This window comes from Pan paniscus, chromosome 9 (assembly GCF_029289425.2).
Source record: "Pan paniscus chromosome 9, NHGRI_mPanPan1-v2.0_pri, whole genome shotgun sequence".
Lineage (NCBI taxonomy): Eukaryota > Metazoa > Chordata > Mammalia > Primates > Hominidae > Pan > Pan paniscus.
In genome coordinates, this window is record NC_073258.2 from 90818734 (window position 1) to 90842998 (window position 24265).

General features: G+C 37.8%; 2 protein-coding genes and 1 pseudogene across 2 annotated transcripts; 1 reads left to right on the forward strand and 2 right to left on the reverse strand.

Moving 5' to 3' along the window:
- The first annotated feature begins 4739 nt into the window (after positions 1-4739).
- Positions 4740-7047, forward strand: LOC100990964 (ankyrin repeat domain-containing protein 33B-like; annotated as a pseudogene).
- Positions 7048-7632: 585 nt separating this feature from the next.
- On the reverse strand, positions 7633-13876 carry LOC117974995 (putative tripartite motif-containing protein 51G). The gene is made up of 5 exons (XM_055094755.1): positions 13479-13876; positions 13100-13195; positions 10321-10343; positions 9283-9380; positions 7633-8186 (listed from the first exon to the last, which is right to left on the reverse strand). The coding sequence occupies exons 1-5, from the start codon at positions 13833-13835 to the stop codon at positions 7765-7767; spliced, it is 996 nt and encodes a 331-aa protein (XP_054950730.1). The 5' UTR covers positions 13836-13876; the 3' UTR covers positions 7633-7764.
- Positions 13877-17873: 3997 nt separating this feature from the next.
- On the reverse strand, positions 17874-24070 carry LOC100993511 (tripartite motif-containing protein 49D). The gene is given in 6 exon segments (XM_003807445.4): positions 17874-18554; positions 19649-19746; positions 20605-20627; positions 21329-21559; positions 23279-23374; positions 23660-24070. Coding segments are annotated over 6 exon segments (1359 nt in total). The 3' UTR covers positions 17874-18054.
- Positions 24071-24265: the final 195 nt, after the last annotated feature.

The window sequence follows — 24265 nt, forward strand, 5'->3', positions numbered from 1 at the left end:
TGTGTACTTTTGTTAATTAAATTATTTTAATTAATAAGTTATTGTGGAATCTTTACTAGAATATCAATAATGGTTTTTTTTGTACTAGTTTTGTTGAGATTCATTCATTTACTGTGAAAGTCATGTTCTAATGTATTTAATTCAGAGATTGTTAGTATATCACACTTGAGCAGTCATCAGAGCTCTACTGCCTGTGCACTTTTATCACTTCCAGAAGAATCCCAATACACATTAACATTAATTCTCCTTTCACCCTCCCCCATTCCTTGACAGCACTTAATCTACTTTTTATGTTTTTTCATTCAGGTAAATAAAATCATACAATGTACGTTCTTTTTTTAATCTGATTTCTTTTTCAGAGAGTATGTTTTCAGTTTGTACACGCTGTAAATCATTTGTCTTAGTTGTATATTTGAACCAGGCTGGGGTAGAATAATGAAGTGGTGGATATCTTATCTTACAAAGAATAAAAAGAGCGCTTATTTTCTTTTTAAGTCTGAGCAAGTTAAGTTGACCTCACAGACTTTATTATTTCTCAACATTCTAGTTATTAATCACATTTCAGCTCATACAACAGTTTTTCAGTGCTGGGTTGCTCTGCTATTACATCTTCTCTGAATATATTATATCAGGTTATAATACTGAGAAAACTCTTATACTTATTACTACCAGATTGAAAATTCCAAGGGGGCAATGGCAGTATTTGTCTTCTTTGCTAATATATTACAATTATTCAATGCAATTTTTAGAATAGATTACACAGTAAATAAGATAAGTAAATGGATAAGTAGAGGAGTTAATATGTATAAATACTATTCTAACATTAAGAAACTTTTCCAAAATATAAGTAACAAAATAGGACAGAACATACTAATGAATATCTATCAAAAGATAAGAAATAAATTGATTTTCAGATTCATATCAAAGATAACACTATTATGTTAGGGTTTAAAATAATTGTAGCATAATTTTTACAGGGTTGATTTCAATTGTCTTAGGTTTTTTAATATAAACTATTGAAAGAGGAAGGTTCCTATATAAGATGATGGGGAACAGGAATAGGACTTAGAATAATAGAGGCTGTCCTTATTTAAACTGACATATAAATTTAATTACTTGCTAAGCATAAAGTGGTATAAACCTTCTTATGCAGTAGAAAGAACAAACTTTGGTTACATTTTAAATAAGAATCCAGATGATAGAGAATGGAAAATTCTATAATAGAATGTAATAGCTACATCTCCTAGCGCACCGGCTTATGTGCTCTAACAAAGACCACGAATTTGAAATGATTCAGAAGGTGCATTTCTCTCACATGTTTGTACCAATATAGGAGTTGGTCAAGAAGAAGACTGACATCTTCAACAAGTGAATTTTATCTCTGTGTGCAGGAAACTCCCATTTATTGCCATGTCCCATGCAGCAGGAAAGCCGGGAGAAAAGTAGGAGGGACAAGAGTATTTGGCTTTAAGGAAAGCACCTGGTGTTCCTCACAATGCTTTTATTCCCGTCCTATAGCTACAAAATTAGGCAGATGGGACACCAAGTTGTAATGTATCTGGGAATGCTGTTTACACTCTAAACCATATTTATTCTTATCATTTGATTCAGAAAACAAATTAAATGACTGGCACAACTGAAAATAAGCCAAGAGATTTGTTCAATGAAACAAAGCTGAATCTCAACCAAATAGATAAGCTGCTGCCTAAGGTTAGCACCAGTTCTTAGTTATTCAAGAGTGAGTAAACCCTGCTTTTTACCACTGTCGAGGTGTCCAGTGTTGTCCTTTTTAGAGCCTGGCTAGCTGAGGGTTGTGTGGCAAGAAACTTCTTATTTGTATTTTAGTTCCTTAAATGAATGATTTGGATAGGAATGATTCTCCAAATTTAGAAAATACTTATCAGAAATATTCTCTTATTCCTTCACTCTATACCACATAGACTATAATAAACTGTCTCTCTTCTGCCTCCACATATTTCATGCAGAACATTAGGGGTTAGCAGACAGAAAGCTTATCACCAGCTTCTTTTGGACTCGCTGCTTTTTTCCAAGTGATCTGAGATGATAAAATTACTCACCTTAGGGCTCCAACCCAGCACTCCTTTTTGATTTTCACCTATGTTTTTTGAGCTTTTCTGTTGATGCTAAAACTCTATGCAACAGTCAAAGCCTCATAATTTAATTATATTATTTGTTGCTAGATTTCAAGGAAGAATTATTCCTGACATTCTTCTAATTTAGCTCAGATTCACTTTGGCAGAAAGACAGAATTAGCTACTTTACGATCACTTAGTATTTGACTCTGATTTTGGAAGATGAAACAGTTTTTGTGTCTATTTACCATATTTTCTTAGCCATTTAACCAAGATAATCTTATTGTATTGATTCTCCTAGAGATACTTACTTTATTTATTCTCTTCACCTGTCAGAATTTATGTTAGAATATCAGCAAGAATTACTTACAATTGAAATGAATCAGAGAGACCACTAAGAACATCGTCAATCATTAATACATAAATCTTGAACATCCTGAGATTTTTATCCCTAAAGGAAGTTATTTATCAATAGCCTGGTTACAGTTTTTTTAATACAAGAATTTTCACTCTTCTATAATACAAAAAGTAAAAATTGATAAAGAGGATAACTTGGAAAAAAATTAATCTAACAAAACGGAGACACATTCTTGACTAGCACTTTATTTCTGTACTAAATTTAGGAGACATGTAAATGGTAGGTTTCCTAAGTGAAATAAGACAGACACACAGAGAAAAATACTTCATGGTCCCACTCATATTTGAAATCTATTTTTATAAGTTTAATACATTAAAAAAGGTGGTTACATTGGTGGGAAGAAAATAGGTAAATGAAGGGCAAAAGTTGTAAAGGTGCAGTAATGTAGAATAAATGAATCTGATGTACAACCTGTAGGTATAATAGATAATCTTGTATTGTTTTTGGGAAATATTCTGAGGGACTAGATTTTTGATGTTCTTATCATAAAAAAGAAGCAGAGCTAAGTGATATGATCGATTTGTTAATTTTCTTCATTATAGTAATCATTTCCTTATGCACATGTATCTCAAAACAACATATTGTGCACCTTGAAAATATAAAATAAAACAAATTTAAAAATAAAGGTAATTTTGTTCCTGCATGTAAGCTGAAAATAAGTGAAGACTGGGTCAGTAATAACATTGCTTTGCTGAATTAAGAGAATTCTAATAAAATATTTTTAATTGGGAAGCTATCTGTATTAAATAAAATTGATCTAAAGCTGGTTACAGTGGCCATACTTATAATCCCAGTGCTTTGGCAAGCCAAGGCAGAAAAATCACTGGAGGCCAGGAGTTTGAGATCAGCCTGGGCAATATAGTAAGACCTTATCTCTACCAAAAAATAAACAGAAAATTAGCCTTGAGTGGTGGTGTGCACCTGTTGTCCCAGCTTCTCAGGAGGCTGAGTTGGGAGGATTGCTTGAGTCCAGGACTATAAAACTGCAGTGAGTTCTGATTGTGCCATTGCACTCCAGCCTGGGTGACAGAGTGAGAACTTGTCTCAAAAACAGCAACTAATTATTTTTTGTAGCCATTTTACCTGAAAGGTATAATTCTTTCTTCTACAATTAATGAATCTGCATATGTCTAGGCCAGCTATATCAGGTAGAGCTTGTCCTCTAGTGCTTATATCTATAAAACAAGTAAGACAATTATAAGGAGGCTCTAAGCAAAACAATTTTTTCTCATTCTGGACTTTGAGGTCTTAATTCTTTAGACTCATTTTCTGTCTCAATAGTGGATATCACCCTGAAACTTAATTTGTCCAAACACCTCACATAACCTGAGATTTTACAAAACATACAGTTCATAGGATCAGTACGTTCTTATGCCTTAAAAGTCTCCAGGCATTCAAGGATACCACTATGTGGAAACTCAGGCCTTCTACTGCATTATTGAAGGAGCACATTTGAGACTCACAGCTCTGGTTCCAGGAGTCTGTTAACAGGTCTGGACAATGAGTAATGTCAGTCCAGATAATTCTGAGGAAGGCTTTCTGCCTTGTTATGAGGAGGATAATCAATGGAGACTCTAGACAAGTTCCCAGTCACCTTTCCAGCATTTAGTTGCTGTTTTTGTAATCCCAGCATTTTGGGAGGCCTAGGCAGGTGGCTCACTTGAGGTCAAGAGTTCAAGACTGGCCTGTTCAACATGGTAAAACTTTGTCTTTACTTAAAATACAAAATTAGCAGGGGGCGGGGGGGGGGTGGGGAATATGCATTAGAAGGGAAGGAGAACATACTTAACATGCCATTGGAAGGTGAAATTCCTAATACTTGAGAATATTTTTGAGAACTATGTTTAATTCTCACTATAGAAAGATGTACCCTTTGAATGACATTAAAAATTCGCTAGAAGAGTGAAGAATAATAGTTAAAATGTCACCTAAGTAACAAGAGTCTCAAAACATAAAGTGTTCTAAAAGGTTAAAGTACGTATTTGAGATAGAGGAGAGAATAAATAATGGTTAATTACTTAGACTTTATTATGTGAAAAGACTTTCCTAAAATTCTTCCCTAATAATTGAAGATATGAATTACAATAATTAAAATATACAAAAAATAAAAGTATTAAAATAGTGAAAAATTTTTAAAAGGGTAAACTTGAAAATTATTTAATTTTTAATCTCAAAAATCTGAAAGTGATTTTATCAATGTCCTAAAAAATTGAAATAAAAACAAACTTAACAATGTAAAAGAAGGGAGGTTTCCACCGGGCTGGGGGCGGGAGCTAGGGCTTCCCTGGGGACGCAGAAGCAAGAAGCAGGGACCTTGGCGCGCACCAGGCTTTCCGGGACAGAGCCTCGGCCTCCCGCCCACTCCTCCGGCCGCCGGCGTGGTGCTGCTGGCTGGGACCCAGCTGCAGGGTGGCGGGGCGCGCTGCATGACCCCGCCACCGCCGTCCCCACTCCTAGGCACACAGGTCGAGGAGGACCGCGCTGACTACAAAGAGTTCCAGGACTTCTCCAGTCTGCCTGACATCCGCAGCATCGCCTGGGACGACTCTTTTCTACCCTTTCCAGGAAGAGGAGGAGCACGGCGTCGAGGGCGTGGAGAGCGTCCTGGAGGAGGGCGTCCTGGAGGAGGGCGTCCTGGAGGAGGGCGTCCTGGAGGAGGGCGTCCTGGAGGAGGGCGTCCTGGAGGAGGGCGTCGAGGGCGTGGAGAGCGTCCTGGAGGAGGGCGTCCTGGAGGCGTGGGGCTGCTGCAGACGTTGGTGCGGCGGGGGGTGAGCGTTGAGAAGGCGCAGGAGACTGACCACAATGGCTAGACCGGCCTTAATGTCGCCTGCTACCACGGCTTTGTGGATATACCGTGGTGGCCTTAGCTGAGTGCCCCCACATTGAAGTCAACTGGCAGGACAGGGAGGGGAACGCAACCCTAATCATAGCTGCACAGGCAGGAGCTGCCCCTGGCCCCATGGACACAGTTGCCTTAGACACTGGCTCTCAGCCTTGAGCTTCCTGCGTCAGCATCACCTGGGCTGGTTCATTTGAGCTTTAACACAGATCTGGTGGAAACACAGGCTGCCAAGCCCTGCCCTGGAGTCTTTCTTTGAATAGGCCTGGGGTGGGGCCCAAGAATGAGCAGAAGAACAGGTTTCCTGGTGAGGCTGATGCCGCTGGCCCAGGGATCCCACGTTGAGGAAGGAGGGCTTTGAGGTTTTCATGCCTGATGATGGCCAGGAACCCTTCTCAGTAGGCATTGAAGACCAGCAGAGTCCCAGACCCCAGGAGAGATGTCGTCAGACGGACACAGAGGCATCACGGAATTAAAGTGAAAATGAAGAAAGGAGCTGAGCATCTGTTTCATGACTTTCCTGCGCTGTTTTACTAAAGAGGCTCTATTGGCCCGGTCAGGGCACGCTATCATCACCAACTACTTGCTGAACTATGTCCTGGGTCTTGACCTTGAAGGATGGACGCGTTCGGGTTGAAAGCCGCCATGCAGGGTCGAACCGATCGCATCCGAGCCCTGAGCTAGCAGGGGCGGGTGTCCACGCAAGGGCCCCCGCCGTGGGATGTCGCCAGAGGAGTGGCCACTTACACGTCCGTCTCATGCAGAGGCTCCTGGAGCGCCCCTGCCAGGAGCGGCTGGGGAAAAAGTACCAGCTTGAGCTGCCTCCGCTCCACGAGAGGGTGCGGAAGCCCGAGGGCTCGAAGAACTGCCTGCAGAGGCTCGGGGACTGCGAGCTGTCCAGGCTGACGCCGCGCTCCGTGCGTGGCCCGGAGGACCGGGGCGCCCTGGACCACATGGTCAGGATGACCACCAGCCTCTAACAGCCCCGCCGTGGCCCTCGCGTGCCAGACCGTGTGTCCCCAGAGCTCCCTGTGCTTGGGGAAGAGGCGGCTGGCGGTGCAGGAAATCCTGGCGGCTCAGGAAATTCTGGCGGCGCGGCTGGGGGTGGGGAGGCAGGCGCAGGAGGCGGGCGAAGCGGAGAGCGCAGAGCAGCACAAGCCGCCCTGCCCAGAGGCCGCGGGCTCTCGGGAGGGCTCCCTAAGAGCCGGCCTCCCACCTGCCCCGCTGCCACGGTTCTGGGGCTCTGGCGACCCCGCCCCGCGGAAGGCCAGCCTCCTGCCCCTGCAGCGCCTGCAGCGGAGCAGCTTGCGGCCCGGCATGGTAGTGCCCCGGGTCCGCCTCAGCAAGGCGCCCGCGCCCACCTTCCAGCCCCAGAGGCCGGCTGTTCAAATATTTTCCCAATTTTATATTGGGTTCATTTTCTTTTGTTTATTATATTCATTAATCACATGTATTGTATTTTATTGCATATATGTTGGGATAAATATTTTTCTCCACTCTTGGTTTGCATTTGAATTCTTGGATGGTGTATTTTGAAACACGAAGTCGTCATTTTTGATACAAACTAACTAAATTTTCCTTCTTAATTGTTACTTTTTTGTCCTGGTTAGGAAATCTTTCTGTGTGAGAATATTTTATTGTGTTCCCTTCACCTTCAGAACATGAATCCATGTGGAAATGCACTGTGTATGGTTTGAGGTAGGGGTCAGTATTCAGTTATGTCCATTTGAATATTTAATTGATCCAGCATTGTCCTGATCCCCTTGTAAATTTCACTGTAGAACAGCACTCTAATAATGCATGAGCATTTTGTATATAAGATGAGATTTACAAAGATAAGCACAGCATAGGAGGTCAAATAAGATTACCTCAAAGTATAGGTTCATAAATAAAACACATGGATAAGTATAATATTGTTAGATGAAGAGAAAGAAAATATTTCCAGGTTACCATTGAGTCTTTTTACTCCAAGTTTTTTCATGAAGCCCAAGATCTCTACTTTCTTCCATTGATTTTAACTTCATTTAGACAACTCTGTCATCTATTATTTCACTTTGTGACATTCAGAAATAATTAAAAACCAGAGAATATATTCTATGCCATACATCATGGGTAATGATTTTCCAAAAATGATTTAAAAAGGAACCAATACACATGGTTTTAGTGTTTTCACCATATTTAATAGAAACACTATAAATGAGTTTTGATGACATTAGAATGCAACTAAAGACATTAAATGTAACTTATTTGTCCTGTTTGATGAGGTGCGAAAAAGAGGGCTTTCTGGGATAAACAGGTTCCCAGAGCATATAGACACATTTCTGACTTTTCTCTGGTCGGAAGTGACTACAGCAAAAGATAGGCCTGAGAGGAGGTGAGAAGGAGCAATTAGGGATGGTGTATATCAGGGAACTTTAATCAACATCAACAAAGCTCATGGTTCTACTTTCACAATCCAGGAATAATCCTACTGTGCTGGTAGGTCTTGGAACATATTGCACCACAAGTGGGGAGGTGGTAAAGAGACTGCAATGAGTGTCCTCCTTAACACATCCAAGAAGAAAGAGTCCCTCCTCTCCATCTATCTTGTCATTCTGTCTCTTCTCTTTCCAATAATTGTTACAGACACCAAAAGCCCAATTCCAAGAGTCCCCCACGTGAACTTCCCAATAATATTTGCCAGATGTGAAAGCCTGAGCCCCCCATTCAAGAAAACATTCAGATTTTGCAGTGATATCGGGATCATCTTGAGGGTCACATCCAACATTCATGCTTCTCAAATCTCCATACAGGAAGATATGACTATTGGTTCTTTCAGGCTGCAGAGTAAAATCAACTGCAAAAATAATTTTTAAAAACTATAGATACATGTAATTAATAGAAATTAGAATTCTTGAGGGAAAAGTTGTTCTACCAAGAGTTTACTTTACCAAGAAATCTGAAGTTACAAGGACAGGAGAATTGTGACTACAACATTTAATAAAGTATAAGGATGATTAATATTCTCTATAGGAAGAACAAAACCCTAAAAACAGACATTGAAAATTTATTGAAAACTTAAAAATTGAGAGTCGAATACAAGACCAGCCTGTTTTAATCCAATCTCCAATGTAAAAGTGAAATATTTTATGCCCTGAATGCCCTTTAGCTATCAAGGTCATTATTATTAAAATATTTCTTGTTCTTAAATACTAGCGATATAATTTTGGCAAGAATGGGAAGATTTTAGCTTCCTCAAGCACCGCTCTAGATAACTGGATAAAAGTCCATATGTTCAAATTATAAGTGGTAATTTAAGGCAGATTTTTGCAAAATCTTTTACCAGTCACTTTGCGGACATCCCTGCTAGCTCTAGACTGAAACCGAATTTTAGATTTTACACGTAGCTCTTCATGTTGTAACTAAACTGAAATTATCATTTCCATTTTTACTTCCTATTTACATTATAATGTCTTCTTTCTTTTTACATGTTAAGTCAAAATTTTACATTATATCAATAATATATATTTATTGTAAGAAAGTACAAATACTCCAACAAACTGCAGTGAACTCTATTCTCCAATGAAATGTGTTTAACAATTCAAATGAAATACAGTAAAGAAATGTAAAATTTTTATGTAACCTTGGATTATTACGCTTCCTTCTGAGCATTGTTCCATTTATTCAATTTTTTATTTCTTATGTCATTCCATTTACCCAATATATAACTCTATACATGTGAGCCCAGAACATATTTGTTTTTCACTATGTTTTACTCTTCATGTTATAAATTGGACTATAAATAGAAACACAGATATAAAAGGGTTGCATAGTCATACGGTTCACTTCCTGCTGAAGTGAAATAAAGATTTGATGAAGGGTAAAATGTTACCCCCATGATTCTAACAAGAAGTAATACACCGTGGGAATTCTGTCAATGGGCTGACACTCACCTCTGAATCCACTGAGCCTGTCCAGCAGTCCAGTGATGGGCCCTGCACTGAGCTCTGGATTCACAGGCTCAGACACTTGCAGCAGCAGGGACTCATACCTGCAAGGAGAAAGATACAGTTACCACATCTACAGCCAAAAAAAAAAAAAAATACATAAAAATCACCACTTTTATTTAAAAGACATTTCATGAGAATCCCTTTAACCCACACATTTGCTAATTCCAAAATTATCATTTTCTTTTTCAAATTCATTCTTATTCACAGTTCCTGATTTTCAAGCACGATGGAAAAGTCTATCTGACTGAGAATTCATTCGGATCTTTCTTCGTATTGCTCCAAATTAGTAAGGATCATTAGTCTTAAGACTGGGAGAATATTGAAAAATGAAATTCTGGGTTCCAGACCTCACCAGAAATTCCTGAAATCACTGTCTGGAAAAGTGGGGTTATTTTTAAGACTGCTGCATCTGTTGCTTACTTCTCAAGGCCAGGGTGTTGAAACTTGCTCCAGGCAGGGAGATCTGCCTTTTATAGTTGAGGTTCTCTGGAGGCCTACACGGTTCAAACATTCCAAATAGTTTGTTTCATCCATTTTTCAGAATTATATATTTAAATATAAACTAGAAATCATCAACACTTTTCACTGCTAAAATACTTTCCCCTTTTCTCTCTGGCTTCCCCTGGTTGACTTTGTAGCCATGTAGTCAATGTAATATTTTCTCTTTCAAATATGAAGGCTTTTGAGCAATAAAAAGGAAATTAGGAATAGAGATGCTCACTTCCTTCATTTTTCTTTCATTTATTTATTTTTTGTTTTATTTATTTATTTATTGGTTTTGCAGAACTTTCATTGAGCTGCTTAATAAAGTCACTGAGTATGGCAACAAAATAGATGACTACATGGGGGTGGGGGATGGAGAAAGTACAACCAGCACAAGGCAGTATCACTCTCTGAATCCATTATACCGTCAATATCAAAGTTCCTGCTTGACATTTGTGGAAACTGAAAGCATCTGCTAAAATCTTGGTATGCACTTACCTGTGTAATATATCTCCAAAAGCCTGTAAAAAAAAAAAAATAGAAAGGCTTAGTGCTTTCCACAAGATGCATCTTCCACTAAGTTCAGTGTGAGATTTGGAGACAGTTTCTGAAGATATTTTCCTACAATATTCCCTCCTGGAAAGCATTTTCTGTTTCTTTTCTCATGAAAATCCCAGTCTATCATATGTCATGAATTAATGTCCTGATAAAGTCTAAGTCTTGAAGACATTCTCTTTACAAGTGAAGGGAGAGGAGGGAGGCCCACAGAGTCTATGCTCTGTGGTAACCATAAAGAAGCTACTCAGTCATCTTCCCTAAGCCCTGTTACCAAAATGAGCGGACCCCAAAATAATATTAGTGTGATCCTAGATTCCCCAACTTCTCCATCATGCCATGTCTCCAAATTAGCCTAAATGCCAATGAATCACTTCTCATTTTATCCACTTTCAAAAATCCTAAATAAATCACTGACTTTTGATGGGAAATATTTCTTGGGGCTGTCTGTTACCTTAGCCATTCTACAAAGTTTTGTTGCTGGTGGATAAAGTAGGAGGGACCTTCGGTCTAGTAGAATCACTAGGAGAGGCTATACCTTCCCAACCAAGTAGCATTAGTTATCGAATTGTGTTTTTGGAAACAAATAATGGAAGTGAAGGGGGAGACGGATTTCATGAGAGAGGAAAAACACCCATGTATGTGAATGTTCAACATCATGATACCCCATGGTCAGTCCGTACCTGGAGTAGCTCCACATCTGCTTTATGGTACATTTGCTTCAGATCCTCATACATTCCCTTAAAAGCTCCCTGGAATGTTGCATTCTGGCTTGGCTTTCATTGAGTTGCTGAAAAATGTCCTCGCCCTCCTTTCGCAGCCTCTCCAAGTGATGTTGCTCTTCTTCATGGAGAAATGCAGGCATCTTCTGATATTCAGCTCTGATTGCTTCTATCCTTAAACTCACATAATCCTGCAGTGACAATTAGTCAAAATAGAAATGTTTTATCCATCTTCTCTTGAATTTCACTGATTCCTCTTAGCATTCTGAACACCCAATATTTTAATCCTCAATCTTGTCAATTCTCAGATTCCACAAAATTTTATTCCTTTCCTTTTTTTTTCTGTACTAATATCAACATAGTTGTTTCTGCCCAGTTACTTTTACTTGATTAATGATAAAATGCTTTCTAAGATAGTTATATAAAAATGGATTTCTCTCTTCCACACCACATTTATAGAAAGAAAACACAGTTCTTGCTTAAGAATCAAACTATCGAGTTATATTGACTAGGTAAGGAACCATTATTTCTATTTTGGAGAATTGGGGCAAGTTATGTAAAACCATTATATGACAAATGATGACATGACCCAGACTAGCATTGTCAACTCAACGCATTTCACCCAGCATAACATATTCTAATAAGGTTTCATTTATTCTCTTCCAAACTCACACTAATCGGCAACATGGACTTCTTTGTGGTTCCTCAAACCCCCAAATAAATGCAAATTAAATATTACTGCACATGCTGTTTTCTATACCTAGAATTATTTTCATATATAGATATACATATTTCTCATATATGTACTCATATATATATTTCTCAAATATAGGTATATATGGATATATGAGGAATATATACGTGTATCTGTGTGTGTATATATATATTCCTCAAATATATCCATATATATATATATACCAACACCCAGATACACATATATATTCATATATTTATGAGGAAGAGGAAGGCAAACAGGAGGATATGTATATTTCCTCCTGATCAAGATTTTGTTTCAGTGCGAATTTTTCCATGAGCCTTTTTTCTGACCACCCTATTTAAAACTCAAACCCTCAGCCCCAGTCCCTGGCCTCTGTGCTCCTTTTCTACTTTCCTGCTTGATTATTCTCCAAAGACACTACTACACTCTAACACATCATGTACTTCACATATCTGCATGGTGACCATTTGCTTTTCCCATTTCCATTGCAAGATTTGTGTGTTTTCTTTCTTCTTTACTCCTTAATTTTCTAAGTTGATATTTGACATAGACTAGGTACTCATAAAATATCTTTCAATGAATTAATATTAGAATAAATTAATGAATTAATATTAGATATCATACCCTCAATATAAACATCCACAAAGAGAAAATCATTTCTAGAATTTTTCTCAAGTCCTTAGAGTTCTCCTTATATTAAATACTAGTTCCCATATTTCTCACATATTTATGTCTTCATCAAGACACAAGTCTACATTTCTCGCCACTTTTCCCATTATGTGTTACGACTTATTCAATATTAATTAGCGCTGATATTTAATTTCATGCTTTCCCTAAGGTTGCGCTCTTGCTCCTTCTGCCTGAAATTTAGCTCACATTTCAATATACTTGCCCACCAGGATTCAAATTCATACTGACTCAGCCTTAGAAGGGTCACCTGAAATTTCCATGACTGACAAATAACACTTGTATCCAGAATTTATCCAGGCAGCCCATTGGGAACAGTGTGAAATGGCCCAGTTTCTTGTATTTGTTGGGGTATTGCTATAGGTTTGTATGGAAACAGATGAGCATGCTTGGGTAACATCTGTGGTCTGATTAGACATCCTACCAAAGAGTCACACTAACTTATATAAAAAATTAGGGTGTTTTTTTCTCAAGTGTTTTTTCCTTGTTTATTGAATTCCAGAAACATTATGGGTTGAGATCAAGTTCCTATTTTAAGAGTCACCCATTTGTTCACTATAAGTTCCTGCAGAAGGTAGAGTAATACGGTACTAACCTTCCAGCATCTGGTTCTGGTGGTTTCTGTGTTCAGGTTTCTGAGATTTTCACAAGCTTTTTGCCATAAAGACTGCATTTTTTTTAGGAGCTCCTCCTGCAAAAGAGCCATGAATTGAAGCACAAGTGAGGACAATAAAGTATCACTCACACTCTGATATACGAAGGACCCAAAATGAGAGACAAATTAGCCCACAGAAAATAGAGTTTGCTTTGTTTCTCCTCATGTTTGTCAAATCTGAGAGGTGTGAAGTCAAGGAAGCTCATAACAGACATGCTTAAGGGGACACAGAGATGGCATCATCCAATCTCCAAGGAAATAGACTTACAAGAATTTCATGTGTCCTGTATAGAAATAGATCTTCAGAGGCATCACTTACCCGGCGTTCCTCAGCAGCCCACTCAATGGGACAGTGTCTGTGATTCCGGTGCTCCTGAGAGTTGGAGCACAGCCAACAGAGCCGGCTCTTGTCCACTTCACAGAACATCTTCTTTGTCTCTCTGTGCATCCCACATATTTGCTCCTCAGAGCTAAGGAATTGCCGGAGGCTGGCTTTTCTGGCAGTGGAAGCCATGTTCTTCAAACAAATGTCAGTTTTGAGGTTTCTCTGCCGTATTGTCTTCTTGCATTTAGAGCACTGAGCAAGAACTGCCATGTCTTGCCAGTTGAGGTAGAAACAGGGCCGGCAAAAGCTGTGCCCACAGTCTATGGTGACTGGGTGTATGAAGTAGTTCATGCAGATGGGACAGGTGAGTGCCCTCTAGAAGACTTGCAAGATTCCAGAATTCATGTTTCTGAAGAAGAAAGAGCAGCATGTCATTTTGGGGTCTGGGTTGGTGAAAATCTGTGAACATGTGGTGATATGTGGTAGCTGTATTTTCTTCTTGACAGTGCTCATTAAAGTGGAACAAACTATTTCCTCTGTAACAAAAATGAAAAATTCATACACAAAGAGAGTCCTTAGGCTTCTTAGCAGACACTACTGACTAGATGACTCACAACCTCTTCTACTCCTAGTTCCTGCCCATAACATAATGCAAATCTGTTCAAAAACCTATTCCCTGGATGTCGATATGAAACTCGGGTTTTAATCTTAAGTGGTCTAGAATAAAACATGCTTCTCCCTATTTCTCTTTCAAATAACTACTAAATGACTATGGGAGAGGAGTAGAAAACCTACATTGGGTAACAAAACATGAGAAGATGGTCAGAGGGCGCTATGACATATTTTTAGAGAGAGGGACCCAGAAGCCGGCTCTTTAAAACAAAAACAACCCCAGAACAAACCAACCGACCAGATAAACAAAAAGACAGCAATTAAACCAGTCTAGGATCACTAGGAGATAAAACAAATAATGAAAAATATTGGGTTTATTTTTCTTATGGCTTAAATTAACTTCTTCTTTGGGCTACTCCAACTATGAACTGACATACAGTCAGTTTTTTAAAAACTGAAATATATATAATTATATTACTATGGTATTATGGTTAATTTTAGGTGTTGACTTGACTGGATTAAATAATACATGGAGAATTGGTAAAGCATTATTTCTGGGTGAGTCTGTGAAGGTGTTTCCAGAGAGACATGTAAGTTTGTGAGCTGAGTGGGGAACAGCAGCCCTCAATGTGGGTGTACACTATCCAATCAGCTGGTAGCTCAGACTGAAGATAAAGGGCAGAGAGAGGGCCGTTTCCTCTCTTTCTCCTGAAGCTTATTCTAACTCAGCCAGGATATTGGTATCTCCAGGATACTACCTTAATGACAGCCTATGTTCAACTTCTCAGACTCCATAATCAAGGGAACAAATTTCCCTAGTGGACTTCCTCTCCTGTACAGTGTCATGTGTAGAGTGAGGACAGATATATGATCTGAGGGACGCATTAGACAGTCTCCTTATTGTTTGAACATCATAGGGTACACTTACACAAACCTAGATGGTATAGCCTACTACACACCAATGTTATACAGTATAGCATATTGTTCCTAGGCTATAAACCTGTATGGTATACGATAGGCAGTTGTACCACAATTGTAAGTATTTTTGGTATATATATATAGTTATGTACACAACCTATGTTTCTGTCTCTCTGGAGAACCCTGACCAATAAAAACTGTAATCTTTGCCTTGGCAGTTTGAAGTCCCTTACCTTACTCTCTTTTACTAAACACTGCTGAATTTAAGTGCCAACAGTGAAAATTTAAGAATTGCAAATATTTTTCAGAGGTCATCTGAGCCATTTCAAGGAATTTTTCATAGTTTCATCTGAGGTAAGCCTCAATTAAAATGACAACTAGTATCAAGGATCAAATCATTCCTTATACAGTTATCTGCTAAACAATTGTGTTTTGATTTCTAAGCTAGGGCATTTTGGAGAGCATTCTTATTTCCTTTAGTATCACCATTTTTAACTCATCATTGCCTCAGTAACTTAAAATCATGTCTAAAAGCTTAAGGTTATGAAAGTACAACATTTACAGTATTCAATAATTATCCTTTTTTACTTAATTAAGTGTACCAATATTAGTACATGCAGTACACATATATATGCTTTAATGTGAATTCCATATATTCATGATGCATGCAAATCTATTGCAGCAAACACTAGATATCTAAAATTTTTCAAAAATATATTAAACACTTTTGGAACACATAAAATGACAACAATTAATAACCTCATGTCATAAAATGAATAGCAATACTATGAATTACAAATAAGATCATTAAGTAAGTTTAGTCAGTTAGATATTTTTATCACTGTAATTTACTATTTTAAATGAAGAGAGAAATAATTTTCTCCATATAAGTTTCACTCACCCCAAAGTTCTATGAATGTTTCCGGCAGTAATTCTTCCAAGAAAAAATTCTTTTAAGTACTCCCCAAGATCAGGAGCTCATTCCTTGCAGAGTTGACTTTCAGAGGTCACCTGAATGCAGTTAACTCTAAGTGCTGTCCTCCTCTGGAGAAATAGGAGCTTGTCTCTTCTACTTCCTCTTATGTGAATCTTTGAAAACCACACCCACCTCTTTAGTGATATTTAGGGTATTAAGAAAGGTGGAGACAGCAGAGATGATTAGGTTTATGCAATATTTAGTACACGCCTTTTCATCACTGATTAAATTAGTGTCACGCTATCATTGTAAAAACCACTGCCTGAATGAGGCATATCTATCATCAATCTTATCAGAGTAAACATATGCTAGAAATTACCTAAAATTGATTAATACTGTTTCTTGAGTTTCTTCCCAAGGCACAAGCATTCCTCTAAGTGCACATTTATTTATTTATACCAAAGAAAGTTTCACCCTCTGGAGTGCAGTGGCACAATCTTAGCTCACCACAGCCTTGAATTCCAGGGCTCAAGTAATCCTCCCACTTCAGCTTTCAAAGTAAAAAAGACTAGAGGTTTATGCCATTGCACCTAGCTAATTTTTCATTTATTCATCAAAAATATTTTTAAAATTCTTAGGTGATTACATGTGTTACAATGACCAGCTGGATTAGAATTAGATTAGGTATAAAACGATGAAAGAATCTGGGAGAGGGGGCAGAGTGTTGGTTGGTAATTAGCACATGGATCAAAGGAGAGCACTGAGGTGTTTAGAAGCCACAACATTGATAGGATAAAAGCCGGAACTAACAATCCAATTGTAAATCTCTTTACTGTGGTATTTTCTGCCATTTCTGCTCCATAAGACACACCTTAACCACTTTGTCATGGTATCTGCAGTATTCTATTTTAGTCTAAATAGCATTCTCTCTCAAATGCATTCTATTTCTCTCTCCTTCATCTTCCCTCTCTTCTTCCTTCCAGCTGTATTTTTTCACTAGAGAACACTAGTAGAATGTTCTCCCAAATTTCAGATTTCAGATACGCATCTGTAAAATAATCTTATGGAGACACATTTTAGTTGCTACTGAATACTTGGTTGTTTTCATAAGTTCACAGCATTATTACTGTCCTCCAAAAAACGGTTTCCCATTTCCACAGCTAATCTCATCATTGACTCTGCCATCCAAGTTTCTTCTAGGCCACTCTGGAAGAATCTGGAAAAATACTTAAAATACATTTTAAGTATTCATCATGCACATGTATTGTATTTTATTTTATATATGTTCGGGTGAATATCTTTCTCCACTAATTATTTGCATTTCAATTCTTGTATCATGTTTTTTGAAACACAGAAGTCGTCATTAATATAAACCAACTAATTTTTTTAATTGTTAATTTTTGTCCTGGTTAAGAAATCCTTATGAGAATATTGTGTCATGTTCCCCTTACCTTCAGGACTTGAATCTATTTGGAAATGACTGTGTGTGTTTTGAGGTAGGAGTCAATATTTAGTTATTTTTAAAAATTCAATTAATCCAGCATTGTTCGGACCACCTTGTGTATTTCAATGTAGAAGAGCACACTAATAATGCAGGATTATTTATCTATGTGGTGAGAATTCCAAAATGAAGCCAAGCATGGAAGGTCAAATAATATTAACTCAAAGGATAGATTACTAAAATGAAATGTGATGGATAAGTGCAATATAGTTAGGTAAAGAGAAAGAAAAACATTTCCCAGCTATCATTAAAACTTCACTCCAAGCTTTTGCATGAAGCAAAAGATCCCGACTCTCTTCCATTGATTTTAACTCCATTCAGACATGTCTGTCATCTATTATTTCACTCAGTGGCAGTCAGAAATAAAGAAAAAAAAACAATATATTTTATGCCATGATCATGAATAATGATTTTTCAAAAATTAATAAAGAACCAATACATATACTTTTAGTGTTTTTACCATTTTTAATAGTAACACAATAAATGAGTTTTAATAACATTAGGAGGCAATTCAAGACATAAAACAGAACCTATTTGTCCTCTTTGATAAGGCACAAGGAAGAGGGCTTTCTGGGATGAAGGGGTTCCCACAGCAGATGAACACATGTCTGATCTATCTCTGGTCAGAGGTGAATACACCGAAAGATAGGCCTGAGAGGAGGTGAGAAGGAGCAATTAGGGATGGTGTATATAAGGCACCTTTGATTATCATCAACGAAGCTCACAGTTCTAGCTTCACAATCCAGGAATAATCCTATGTGGCTGGTAGTTCTTGGGATATATTGCAGTGTAAGTGGGGAGGTGGTAAAGAGGCTGCACTGAATGTCATTCTTGACACATCCAAGACTAAAGAGTCCCTCCTCTCCATATATATTGTCATTCTGATTCTTCCCTTTCCAATACTTATTACAGACACCAAAAGCCCAATTCCAAGAGTCCCCCACATGGACCTCCCAGTAATATTTGCCGGAGGTGAAAGTCTGAGCACCCCATGCAAGAAAACTTGTAGGTGTTGCAGTGATATGGGGCGCATTTTGACGGTCACATCCAATACACATGCTTCTCAAATCTCCACATCGGAAGATATGACTGTTGGCTTCATTATGATGCAGAGTAATATCCACTGCAAAATAAATAAATAAATAAATAAATAAATAAGAAAGAAACAAAACACGCATAGACATGTGTCAATAAGCAAAAATTGTTCTATCAAGAAGTTAATTTACCAGGAAATGTAAAGTCACAAGGACACTTTTGCTTGTAACTTCTAATAAAGCATAGAGATGATTAACTACAAGACAAACAAAACACTAACCACAGGTATTAAAAATGTTTTGAAAACTTACTTATTGAGAGCCAAATGTAAGACCAACTTCTTTCAATCCAATTTTCAAAGCAAAATTTGCACATTATATGCCCTAAATGCTATGCTATTATCAAGATCATTATTTAGAAATGTTTCTTATTCTTAAAAACTAGTGCTATCATTTTGGAAAGAATGTGAAGATTTTCAGTTACTCAAGAACTGCTCTTGATGACTGGATAAAAATCCGTAAGTACATGTCATAAGTAACAATTTAAAGCAGATTTCTGTAAAATCTTTTACCAGTCTCTCTGTGGTCCTCTATGCTAGCTTGGGGCTGAAGCTGGATTTTAAACTTAACATGTAGCTCTTCATATTGCAATTAAACTGAAGTTCTTTTTGTTTGTAATTTGACTTGTATTCACAAAATGGTTGCTTCTTTTTATGTTTACCCATTAACTAATTTTTTTTTGCAATACATGATACATATCCACTTAAAAAATTAAAAACCCTCAGCAATCCCCAGTAAACCATAATCCCAAAAGAACAGTTCTTAGCTGTTCAAATGAATACACTAAGGAATTGTAAAATTTTGTATTTAACATTAAATAACTCACCTTCATTCTGAGCATTGTTCCATTTGCTCCTTTTTTAAATTTGCTACACTACTCCTTTTTCCCATTACATTACTCAGTACCTATGAGGCCAAAATGTATTTGTTTTTCACTATCTTTCAAACATAATGCTATAAATCTGACTATACAGACACATATACAAAAGGGTTGCATGATTATATTGTTCACTTATGTCTATAAAGAAGTAAAATATTTGATAAAGGGTGAAATATTACCCATGTGGTCCTAACAATAATAATATTTAGATAGTGGGAGTGCTGCCTGTGGGTGGAGACTTACCTCAGAATTGGATGAGCCTGTCCCTCAGTCCAGTGATGGGCCCTGCACTGAGCTCTAGATTCAGAGGCTGGGGCATGTGCAGCAGCACGGACTCGCTCCTGGAAGGAAAAACTTGCAGTTACAACATCTACAGCCATAAAATAAATAAAAACCACTATTTCTATTTAAATGACAGTCCATGAGAATCCTTTGAATCCACAAATTTGATTACTCAAAAATTATTACTTCCTTTTTGGAATTAATTTCTATTTACAGTTTCCAAATTTTAAAGCATAGTGGGAGAGTCTGAGTCAGAATTCAGTCTGATCTTTCTTTTTTTTCTGCCCCACATGTGTAAGGTTCCTTAGCCTTATGGCCTTGAGCATATTTGGAAATGAAATTCTGAGTTCCACTTCTTGGCAGACTCCCCTGACATCTTTGTCTGAAATAGCGGGGTTCTGGGGAGACTGCTGCATCTGCTGCTTCCTTTTCAAGATAAAGAATGTGAAACTTGTTCTAGGCAGTTAGATCTGCCTTTTAGAAACAAGCTTCCCTAGAGAATTATACAGTTCTAATACTCCACAGTTTTTTCAACCTATTTTTCAGGACTGTTAACTGATATGTATGTAGGTATGAACAACAAATCATCAACTTTTTCACTGCTGAAATACTTCTCCCACTTCTCTCCTGCTTCCTCTGGTGACTTTCTCACCATCCACAAAACAAAACTTTATCTTTCACCTATGCAGGCTTTTAAGCAATAAAACAAAATCAGGAATAAACATTTTTTTTATTTCACTATTTATTTATTTATTTATTTAGTGTTCTTGTCTTTTCTGGTGTGAGAGTGAAAGCAGATGCAAAAAAAGAAAGGTAGTATCAATATCTTAATCATTTATGCCATGACTTTGGTAGAGCCTGCTTTGATATTCATGGAAACTGAAAGAATATATACTAAAATTTAGGTAAACACTCACCTGTCTAATATGTCTCCAAAACCCTGTAAAAAAAAATAGAAATATGTAGGACATTTCACAAGATGCACCTTTCACTAAGTTCAGTGTGAAATTTGGAGTCAGTATCTAAAGATATTATTTCCCTACCATCTGGAAAGCATTTTCTGTTTCTTCTGTAATGAAAATCCCAGTTAGTCATTTTGTCATTAATTAATGTCCTGGGAAAGTCTGAGTCTTGAAGACATTCTCTCCAGAAGTGAAGGGAGAAGAGGCCCAGAGAGTCTATGCTCTGTGGTAACTTCAAATAACCTACTCAGTCATCTTTCCCAGAACCTATGACCCAAATGAGTGGACCTCAAAATAATATTAATGTGAGCCTAGATTCCCAAAACTTCTGATCTTGCCATGTCCTCAAATTAACCTAAATGTAAATGAATCACTCACTATTTTATAAATGTTAAACAGCCCAAAATATATTATTGACTTAGATGGGGAATAGTTATTGGGGCTGTCACCTTGACCATTCCACAAAGTTTTGTGGCTGGTGGATAAAGTAGGAGGGACCATTGGCCTGGTAGAATCCCTTGTCGGGGCTATACTCTCCCAATAAAGTAGCATTAGTTATGTGAATGTGTTTTTGGAAACACATCATGGAAATAAAGGTAGGGAGATGGATTTCAGCCATGAGGAATATACTTACACATGTGAATATTCAAAAACCTGAAACCACATTGTGAGTTTGTACCTGAAGTAGCTCCACATCTGGTTTATGGCACATTTCCTTCAGCTCCTCATACATTCCTCTTAAAATCTCCCTCCTATGAGCCATTTTGGCTTTACTTAAATGAAGTTGATGAAAAATATCTTTCCCCTTCTTTTTCAGCATCGCCAAATTATGTTTTTCTTCTTCATGGTGAAATGCAGCCGTCTTCTGATACTCAGCTCTCATAGCTTCTAGCCTTAAATTCACATAATCCTGCAGTGATAATGGGTTAGTCAAAAGAGAAATGTACTTATCCATGTCCTATTAAATCTCACTGATTCTGTTTGTCACTCGAACACTCAATAATTTAAACCTCCGTCTTGCTAGTTCTTAGAATCCACAAAATTTTGTTCATTTCCTTTCTTTCTGTATAAAAATCAACAGATGTATCTGACCAATTACATTAAATTTATTCAAGATAATGTGTTTTCTAAGATAGTTGGAAATAAAAAAATACAATTTGAATTTTGCTATTCCAGCCAATATTTATGGAAAAGTAAGAACAGTTCATGCTTAAGAGTTGGAGTATAGAGCTATAGTTACTAGAAAGGAAATAATTATTTCTATTTCTGAGATACGTAACAAGTTGCTTAAACTCATTATATGTGAAATGACCTTAGACTAGCATGTCCAGCTAAATGCATTTCACCCAGCAAAACCTATCTTAATAAGGCTGCATTTATGATTTGGTCATCTTTGTCTCTCTGAATTTATTTCCTTCCATTCTTTTTCTAAGTTATCCCATTCTGAAACACAGACTTCTTTGTGGTTCCTCAGGCCTCCAAATATACACAAACTCAAAATTACTGCATATGCTGTTCTCTCCAACTAGAATTTTATACACACACACACACACACACATACATATATACACATTCATGGTCCACATATATGTATATACATACACACATTCGTGTTCCCTCTCCTCTTCAAAATTTCGTTCAAATTGAATTTTTCAGTGAGTCTTTTTTCTGACCACCTTATTTAAAAATCAGACACTAATCTCCAGTTTCTGGCCTCTATTGTCCTTTTCTACTTCCCTGCTTGATTATTCTCCAACAAAGAACCTACCACACTCGAACACATCATGTATTGCACACATTTGCATGTTGACCATTTTTGCCTCTCTCATTTGGATTGTACGATTTGTGAGGACAAAGATGCTTTCTTTCTTCTATACTGGCAAATTTTCTAATTTAATATTCAACATAGACTAGGTTCTTATGAAATACTTTTCAAAACACTAATATTAGCTATCATACCCTCAAAGTATACATCCACAAAGAGAAAATCATTTTTAATATTTCTCTGAAGTCCTCAGAGTTTTCCTTATATTTAGATACTAGTTCCCATATTTTGAGCATGTTTGCATGTCTCCCTCAAGACACAAATCCATATTTCTCACCACTTTTCTCATCATATGTTATGTAGTATTCAATGTTAATTAGTTGAGATTCTTAATTTCATGGTTGCCCTAGATTTCCCCTGTCACTCTTTCTGCCTCAAATTTTCCATACAATTCCAAATACTACTTGTCCACCAGCATTCAGATTAATGCTGACCCAGGCTCAGAAGGTTCACTTGAGCTTTCCATGACTGCCAAATGAATCTTGTGCCCAGCATTTATCCAACCAGCACATATAGAATGCTGCGAGTTGGCCCAGTTTCTTGTATCTGTTGGTGTATAGCTACAGGTTTGTATGAAAACAAACCAGCATGCTTTGGGTGACTTCAGTAGTTTTCTTAGAAATCCTATCTAACAGTCATACTATTCTATATAAGAAATGAGGTCACTTTTTCTCAGTGTTTTCTTTTTTTTTATTGACTCCCAGAAACATTAGAGTTTGATAACAAGTTCCTATTTTAAGAGTCACCCATTTGCCCACCATAAGTTCCTGGAGAAGGTAGAAGGTAGAGTAGTACAGAACTAACCTTCCAGTGGCTGATTCTGGTGGTTTCCACATTCAGGTTTCTCTGATTTTCACAAGCTTTTTCCCATAAAGACTGCATTTTCTTTAAAAGCTTCTCCTGCAAAAGAGCCATGAATTGAAGCACCAGTGAAAACAATAAAGTAACATGCAGACCATTTCATAGGGAGCGGGCACAGAATGAGAGACAAATAAGTCCCTAGGAAATGGCATTTCTTCTATTTCCCTTCTTCTTCGTCAAATCTCAGAGGTTTGAAGCTAAGAAAGCCCAAAAGTGAGCTGCTTAAAGGGACTCAGATTTGGCTTTACCCAATCTCCAAGAAAATAGACCCACAGGAATTTCATGTGTCATTTATAGAAATAGATCTTCAGAGGCATCACTTACCCGGTGTTCCTCAGCAGCCCACTCAATGGGACGATGTCTGTGATACTGGTGCTCCTGAGAGCTGGAGCACAGCAAACAGAGCAGGCTCTTGTCCACTTCACAGAACATCTTCTTTGTCTCCCTGTGAGTGCCACACATTTGCTCCTCAGAGCTCAGGAATAGCCAGACACTGACTTTTCTGGCAAGGAAAGCCATCTGCTTCAAATAAATGTTAGTTTTGAGGTTTCTCTGCCATGTTGTCTTCATGCATTCAAAGCACTGAGTAAGAATTGGGATGTCTTGCCAGTTGAAGTAGAAACAGGGCCTGCAAAAGCTGTGCCCACAGTCTATGGTGACCGGGTCTATGAAGTAATTCATGCAGATGGGGCAGGTAATTTCCATCTGGAAGTCTTGCGAGATTCCAGAATTCATGTTTCTGAGGAAGAAAGAGCAACATGTCACTTTGGGGTCTGGGTTGATGAAAAGTTTCGGAACATGTGGAGATACCTGAGAGCCCTATTTTCTTCTCTTGACAGTATTCATTAAAACACAGCACACTATTTATTCTGTAACAAAAATAAAAATCTCACACAGAGAGAGTCTCTCGGCTTTATAGTAGATATTACT

Coding starts and splice junctions, on each gene's coding strand:
- LOC117974995 (XM_055094755.1), bottom strand. CDS start 13,835: ATGAACTACTTCATACACCCAGTCACCATAGACTGTGGGCACAGCTTT. Junction 10,344..13,099: donor CCAGAACCAGATGCTGGAAG/GTTAGTACCGTA, acceptor TTTTTTTTACAG/GCTTTTGGAGATATATTACA. Junction 8,187..9,282: donor CAGGCTCAGTGGATTCAGAG/GTGAGTGTCAGC, acceptor TTATTTTTGCAG/TTGATTTTACTCTGCAGCCT.